This window comes from Tupaia chinensis, unplaced genomic scaffold (genome assembly GCF_000334495.1).
Source record: "Tupaia chinensis unplaced genomic scaffold, TupChi_1.0 Scaffold000623_1, whole genome shotgun sequence".
Lineage (NCBI taxonomy): Eukaryota > Metazoa > Chordata > Mammalia > Scandentia > Tupaiidae > Tupaia > Tupaia belangeri.
In genome coordinates, this window is record NW_006160143.1 from 850,555 (window position 1) to 859,231 (window position 8,677).

Consider the following 8,677-nt stretch of genomic DNA (forward strand, 5'->3'; position numbering starts at 1 on the left):
TGGATAATATTTTGTTTGATATTTTTGTGCCTATATACACAAAAATAAAAATTGCTTTATGTTTTCCTTTTCCTGTGATGTCTTTTTCTGTCTATTTATTTATTTATTATTTTTTCATTTTCCTTTATACATTCAATCACGTTACTTAGTTTGCAAAGTGAAAATTCCAACATGTGTACATTTCGCACTGGTCCAGTTGACAATACTATAAGGTTACCCCTCAACAGATAATAACCCATTTCTTTGTCCCATAAATACCTTGTTTCTCTATTTTCTCTTTAATGTCCTTCCTCAGACTCTACTCTTTTACCCTCCCTCTTCCCACACTGTATCTGGTATTCACAACCATTTACTACGTTTCTATATCCTTTAGTCATTCAGTTTGGGTCATAGAGTGTGGACAATTGGTATATATGAAGTGGTGACATACAATGTCTTTCATAGCCTAGCTTGCTTCACTCAGCAGTAAATCTTCCATATTCCTACACTTTCTGTCAAGAGTCAGGGTCTTGTTTTTTAAGGCTGAGTAATGCTCCATAGAGTATATGTGCCACACTTTTTCAATCCATTCATCTGTTCGTGGGCATTTGGGTTGGTTCCATGTCTTAGCAATTATGAATAATGTCGCAATAAACATCAATGTGCAAGCACTTTTCTGACTAAGGATTCTTCTGTCCTTTGAGTAGATACCAAGGAGTGGGATTGCTGGATCATATGGTATTTCTATTTGTAGATTTTTGAGGTATCTCCAAATTGTTCTCTACAGTGGCTAGACCAATTTACATTCCCACCAGTAATGTAAGAGAGTTCCCCTTTCACCCAACCCCCTCCAGCACTTATCATTTTTTTTTTTTAATCTTAGTCATTCTGACTGGGGTTAGGTGGTATCTCATTGTTGTTTTGATCTGCATTTCCCTTACAATGAGGGATGTTGAGCATTTTTTCATGTCTTTTGGCTATTTGTATGTCATCCTTAGAGAGTGTTTTTATCAATTCATCCTCCCATCTTTTAATAGGATTGATCCTTTGGTGGGGGGGTAGGACAGCTGCTTGAGTTCCTTGTGTATTCTGGTGATCAGTCCCTTGTCTGATGTATAGTTTACAAAAATCTTTTCCCATTCTGAAGGCTGTCGATTCACACTAATTACTGTGTCTTTTGCCATGCAGAAAATTCTTAATCTGATGTAATCTCATTTGTATATTTTTGGGGTTATTGACTGTGCTCTGAGGGTCTTACTTAAGAAGTCTTTCCCTTCCCCAATGCCCTACCCCAATGTCTCCCAGAGTTTCCCCAGTGTTTTCCAGCAGCAATTTTATAGTTTTGCAGTCTTAGATTTAGATCTTTGATCCACTTTGAGTAGATTTTTGTTAATGGTGAGAGGTAGAAGTTCGGATTCATCTTTCTGCAGATGGATAACCAGGTTTTCCAGAACCATTTGATTTCTTTTGTATGTGAAATAGCTTTTTCTATTTATTTACTTTTGACTTATTTGTGTCTAAGTCTAACATGCTTCTCTTGTAGAAAGCACAGAGTTGGATATTTTAAATAATTCTTATCCACCTCATTGTTGATGGGGCATGCCTTTCCGGAAATTATGAGAATGATGACACACAGCATTTTAAAAATTTCTGCCTTCTTTTTTTAGAGAGATTTTTGCTGTAAGGCATGTATGCTCACTGAAGAAACAGAAAGAGACAGAGAGACAGAAAGTGAGAAATCACCCTCTGGGGGATGGTTATGCCACAATCTCTTCTCTATTCTCCTCTCAGGATTTTGGGCATGAGTGCACATACACCCAGCATTAATTTTAGGCCACTGGATCCAAGGCTCAAACCATGATCGACTAGGTGGGAATCCAGTGGTGTAACCACTAAGCAATCTGCTGGTCCCAATTTCTGCCCTTTTTTTAAAAAGAGTGATTTTTGCTATAGGGCACATGTGCTCACTGATAGAGACAGAGACAGAGAAACAGAAGGTGAGAAATCATGCTCAACCCTCAACATTGTATCAATTATAATCAGGTATTATAACTCACAGTATTCTAATTGATAACATTTTACTTAAGCATTTTGTTTTGTTCGGAATATGTAAAAGCTTTAAATATTTTATTAAGAGTGCTCAATTGAATATTTATATGTATATCTCTTCATAAATAATCTCGAACACAGAATCTCATACTTGAAATTAAAAGGTAAAAGAAGTGGCATATTTCCATACTGACTTCTAATGTTTGACATAGCTTATTTCAACAAAGGAAATATAATACAAATTATGTCTTTACAATGCTATCCATAATAGGCAATATCTTCCATATGAATTATCATTTAAAAATTTTTTAGTATTTCAATGTCATTCAAATTTTAGTTATTAATGTTTACCTTAAATATTACTGATATTGTTTGGTTATTCTATTAGTTTATAAGGGCCATCATTACGAAGTACCAAAACTCAGATGATTTAAAAGAATAAAAATTTATTGTCTCAGTATTCTGGAGTTTCGGAGTCAAAAATCAAGGGATTAGCAGAGTCAGCTCTCTCTGACAGTTCTAGGGGAGAATCTTTTCTTGCCTCTTCCAAATTCTGGTGTGTGCCAAAAATATTTCCATGGCTTGTAGACATTTTACTCCAGTAACACGACTAACTTCTCCTCTGTATATCTTCACACATTGTTTTCACTCTGTGGACATTAGTGACCATGTCCTAACTTCCTCTTGTTACAATGACACCAGTCATATTGGATTAGGGCCCCTCTTATTCTCTTAATTTTAGCTTGATTACCACTGTAAAACTTTATTCCTAATAAGGTCACATTCTGCAATATAGGAGATTAAGGCTTCAATATATCCTTTTTTCCCTTTTTTTTTTTTTCTTTTGGCAGGGGGGATATATAATTCAACCTATAAAGACTATCTACATTATTTTAAAGTTTTGTTTAGTATGTTTTTATTCTTAGCCTATTTTTGACAGAAAACTTGAATTTTAAATGTTTATTTCAAAGGATTTTTAATATTATACATTATATATATTGGAAATATTTTTACTTCTTTTTTTCACTATAAATTTTATCTATTATTTTTTAAAGTCTTCACAAATTAGGAATTAAATTAGTTTCATGAATTTCTTTTACTTCTCCAGGACAAGCAAAAACCCTTTCTTGCAGTAATTAGAGTGAAACGAAAACCCACAGAATAGGAAAAAATACTTGCAAACTGCTTCAGATAAGGCACTGATAACCAGAATATATAGGAAACTCAACTGCAAATAATAATAATAATAAATAATCAAATTAAGAAATGGGCAAATGAACTGAATAGACGACTCTCCAAGAAAGATATATAAATGGCCAAAAGGTATATGAAAATATGTTCAACATCTTTTATCATAAGAGAAATGTAAATATAATTCTTGATGTGATACCACATAACCCCAGTCAGAATGGCTGTAATCAGATAAATGAAGGACATGTGCTGGAGATATTGGGGTGAAAAGTGAACTCTCCTACACTGTTGGTAGAAATATAAATTAGTACAGCTCCTGTGGAAGACAATATGGAAGTTCCTCAGAAAACTTACAAATAGAATTACCGAATGACCCAGTTATCTCAATCTTGGTATTTACCCAAATGACAGAAAAAAACTCAGTCAGAAAAAGACCTGCATATACATGTTTATTGCAACATTATCACAATTGCTGAAACATAGAATCAAACCAAATGTCCAAGAACTGAAGACTGGATTGGAAAAACGCGGCACATATACACTCTGGTATACTACTCAACCATAAAGAACAATGGGACTCTGTCATTCATTGCCAAGAAGATGAATATAGAGGAGTTAATGCTAAGAGTAGCAAGGCAGACTATGAAAGACACACATTATATATCCCCTCTCAATATATACCAAATGTCTGCACTGTATGGCAGAAATGGAAAGATTTAAAGATCTAATATTAGGGAGGGAAACTGTAGATTAGTATAGAGACTAAGTAGGAGGGGATAGATAGGATAGCTGGGTAATAGGGGATGGGAAAGAGAGGCTCAGAAAAACAAACAAACAGCAAGCAACATAAGAATGTATAAGTTCTCTGTTAAAAATGATATGCATATGGGACCAGCAGTTGGCATAATGGCTATGTCACTGGAATCCCATGTAGTTGACCATGGTTCGAGTCCCGGACCCGGTGGCTTAAACTCACGCCAGGCATGTGTGCGTGTGTGCCCAAGATCTTGAGAGGAGAATGGAGGAGAAGGGATTGCGACATGGCCATCCCCCCGGGGGGGTATTTTCTCGCTTTCTATCTCTCTGTCTCTCTCTGTCTGTCTGGCGAGCACACACACCCTATAGCAAAAACCTCTCCAAAAAATGATATGCGTAGTAATATCTTTTATTTGATTATCACACATTACATCTATGCTTTAAAAAACCACATTGTACACTATGAAGATGTAAATGATTAAATTTAAATAAGCAATTATAGAATAAAACAACAACAAAGCCCTTTCCTAACCTGTGAGTAAAAAGGTGTTTCTATTTTTCATATTAAACTATTTATTCTATCCAGATTAATTTTGGAAAGTTCTATGAAAAATTATCTATCTTCCTTCCTCCATTTCTTCACTTTCTTTCTTACTCATTGAAAATAATTTTCATAAAAATGTTTAAAATTTGTCTCTTTACCTAGTAGTAGAAACTATTCTTGGGAAATGGTTATCTAGTAATATTGGTGCAAGTACTCCCCCTCCCCCAAAGGAGAGCAGTGTTAAAGTACAGGAGGCTGATACTGAGGGAGAAGAAAATGTGTAGCAATCATCTCCTGAGTCAGAGTCAGGCCTAATAGAATCCCATAAATGTTTTAGCTACTCGAAGTCTCATCTTCCCCAGGCACATTTCCTTTGCAAAGTATAGTCTTCCTGAGGGCAGCTTTTACCTCACGATTCCTTAGACAGTAAATGATGGGGTTGAGGAGAGGAACAATGACAGTGTAGAGAACAGATACCACTTTGTTAGAATTGTAGGCATACATGAGCTTGGGGCGAGCATAGGTGAAAAGGGTTGTGGAGTAGAAGAGAATTACAACTGTCAGGTGAGAGGCGCAGGTGGAGAATGCCTTTTTACGGCCCTGAGCAGAAGGGATCCTAAAGATGGTTGTGAGGATGGTGGCATAAGATGCCACCACTACACAAAGGGGAACAGCAATGACCATAAGGGCCAAGAAGAAGTCCACCATTTCAGCCTGTGAGGAATCTTCACAGGAGACATTGAGGAGTGGAGAGATATCACAAAAGTAGTGATTGATGTGGGGCGTGCCACAATAGTAGAGTCGGGCTATGAAAACCATCTTAATCATGGCTGTCACGAGCCCACAGAGCCAGCAACCCCCAGCCAAGACACCACAAAGCTGGTTAGTCATAATGACTGGGTAACGGAGTGGATTACAAATGGCTACATAACGGTCAAAGGCCATGACAGCAAGGAGTATGTACTCGGTGCAGACAAAGGTCACAAAGAAGTAAAGTTGAGTCATGCAGCCGTTGAAAGAAATACTCTTGTCATAGGTAAGGAAGTCCACTAGCATCTTGGGGCTGATGACTGTGACATACCACATCTCCAGGAAAGAGAGGTGACTCAGAAAGAAGTACATGGGTTTGTGCAGCTGCCCATCAGTGCGAATGGCAAGGATAATAAGAAAATTCTCTAGGAGTGTCAGCAGGTAGGTTGCCAGGAAAACGGAGAAGAGGAGAAGCTGGAAGGACGGTCGTGTTGGAAATCCCAGAAGAATAAAATGCGTTGTCGTAGTACGATTATCTACTTCCAGAACCCTGGTGATCATGACTGGCTGTGGGCACAGACAAAGTCATTTTCTTCCATGTCCCGAACACCAGAGTCTTGTTATTTAAACTGACAAATTCCCTCACCAGAAAATTAATAAATTCATCACAACAGGAGCTCTCCTGCCTTTACATCTTTTTGTTTGTCCTTTTAAAGACTGGGTTTTCCTATGTTACGATCATCCTGTGTAGGGCCTCCTGAGAAACTATGATTATAGGCACCACCACATTCATCTTTTTCAAGTGGGCTTATAACTGAACCCACATGGGACATCCGGCATACACTATCACAGTAGTGCCAATATCCTCTTGTATTATGATGAAAAGTAAAATGTTTGAATGAAGAGCTTTAGGAAGATGATAGGATTATAAGGTTTGTTTATGGGGCTGATGACTGTGACATACCACATCTCCAGGAAAGAGAGGTGACTCAGAAAGAAGTACATGGGTTTGTGCAGCTGCCCATCAGTGCGAATGGCAAGGATAATAAGAAAATTCTCTAGGAGTGTCAGCAGGTAGGTTGCCAGGAAAACGGAGAAGAGGAGAAGCTGGAAGGACGGTCGTGTTGGAAATCCCAGAAGAATAAAATGCGTTGTCGTAGTACGATTATCTACTTCCAGAACCCTGGTGATCATGACTGGCTGTGGGCACAGACAAAGTCATTTTCTTCCATGTCCCGAACACCAGAGTCTTGTTATTTAAACTGACAAATTCCCTCACCAGAAAATTAATAAATTCATCACAACAGGAGCTCTCCTGCCTTTACATCTTTTTGTTTGTCCTTTTAAAGACTGGGTTTTCCTATGTTACGATCATCCTGTGTAGGGCCTCCTGAGAAACTATGATTATAGGCACCACCACATTCATCTTTTTCAAGTGGGCTTATAACTGAACCCACATGGGACATCCGGCATACACTATCACAGTAGTGCCAATATCCTCTTGTATTATGATGAAAAGTAAAATGTTTGAATGAAGAGCTTTAGGAAGATGATAGGATTATAAGGTTTGTTTATTTATTTATTTATTTATTTATTTAAATTAGGTCAAGGGGAGTAACTAATCCAAGGTCACAGAGAAGTAAAATTAGAACTTTCTGATTCTCAGTTCTATGCTTCACCATTATGCAACAGGACTTTGAAAAGCTTGGGAAAAAGGGCCAGCCTGTGAAGTGGTGGTTATGATACTGGACTCCCACATGGACAAATGTGGTTCAAGTCATGGACCCAGTGGCTTGAAGCTCATACTGGGCAAATGTGCATGTGTGCACAAAATCCTGAGAGGAGAATGGAGGAGAAAGGATTGTGGTATGACCATCCTCGGGTGGGGGGGGGGGGGGATTTCTCACTTTTCCTCTCTCTTTATCTGTCCGTCTCTTTCTCTTTTCAGCAAACACAGCAAAAACAAGATCAAAACCAAAATAAAGAAAGAAAAGTTTGTGGAAAATGAAATTAAACTATGAGTTTTTTTGGGGGTATAAAATTATTTCCAAATTCAGGGACCAGCAGTTGGGATAATGACTATGTTGTGGGACTCCCATGGAATCAAGGGCGATTCAAGTCCTGGAACTGGTGGCTTAAACTCACGCCGGGCGCGTATGCATGCGTGCCCAAGATCCCGAGAGGAGAACGGAGGAGAAGGGATTGTGGCGTGACCATCCCCCCTGGGGGGTGATTTCTCGCTTTCTGTCTCTCTTTCTGGCGAGCACACATACCCTCTCGTAAAAACCTCTCCCCCTCAAAAAAAATTCCAAATTTACCCCTAATGAATGGATTTGTTATAATAATACACGATTTATACAAACTTTATTTTTTTTGGAGAGGTTTTCGCTATACAATGCGTGCACTCGCCAGACAGACAGAGAGAGACAGAGAGACAGAAAGCGAGAAATCACCCCCCAGGGGGGATGGTCACGCCACAATCCCTTCTCCTCCGTTCTCCTCTCAGGATCTTGGGCACGCATGCATACGCGCCCGGCGTGAGTTTTAAGCCACCGGGTCCAGGATGCGAACCGCGGTCGACTACGTGGGAGTCCAGCGACATAGCCATTACGCTAACTGCTGGTTCCCAATGATTTACACAAACTTTTTGAAGATCCCTGGTACCACTGTTGTCCCAGGAAGATGGTCTCCATACTAACCTTTCACTATAAGCAAAGCATTTCCAGCTACTACATATGGAAAGGAGGTAGAAGACCTAACTGCCCGTTCTCTAGATATATCCTTGGTTTGATTACTGTACACTGTATGCATACCTTAAAAGACCATACTGTAGCTCTCAAAGATATACATTGATTATGTGCAAACTAAAAATCATAATTTAACAAAGACAGTTTGTAGGGATCAGCAGATGGCACGGTGGCTAAGGTGCTGAATTCCAACATGGCTTACCCCAGTTTGAGTCCTGAATCTAGCAGCTTGAGGATCACACCAGGCAAATATGTGTTCGTGTGTGTCCAAAATCCCAGAAAGAGAATGAAGGAGAAGGGATTTCAGCATGGCCATCCCCCGTGGGGGTGATTTTTTTCTCTCACTGTCTATCTCTGTCTTTCTCTGGTGATCTCATATGCCCAATTAAAAAAAAAAACTTAAAAAAGATAATTTATGTGACTAGAGTGATTGCATAGCTGTACTTACCTATAAAATGGAGAATTCTCCCATTTTTGTTTACTTAACAAGGCAATCAAATTTGAATGAAGTAACTTTTTAGCAGACCCAAAGGATCAATAGCAAAAAAAGGCTTGATATGAATATTCACCAGTTTCTCAGAGAAGGAAAATGAATGGATATTTGAAAGGTAATATCTCTTTGGTCTAATTTACTGATAGAATGTCTGATTAGGGGTTTGAA

At 38.6% G+C, this 8,677-nt stretch overlaps 1 protein-coding gene across 1 annotated transcript; it reads right to left on the minus strand.

Annotated features, from left to right (window-relative positions):
- Positions 1 to 4,471: 4,471 nt before the first annotated feature.
- Positions 4,472 to 5,830, minus strand: OR6Y1 (olfactory receptor family 6 subfamily Y member 1). Its single transcript, XM_006159082.2, has 2 exons — positions 4,928 to 5,830; positions 4,472 to 4,507 (listed from the first exon to the last, which is right to left on the minus strand). The coding sequence occupies exons 1-2, from the start codon at positions 5,828 to 5,830 to the stop codon at positions 4,472 to 4,474; spliced, it is 939 nt and encodes a 312-aa protein (XP_006159144.2).
- Positions 5,831 to 8,677: the final 2,847 nt, after the last annotated feature.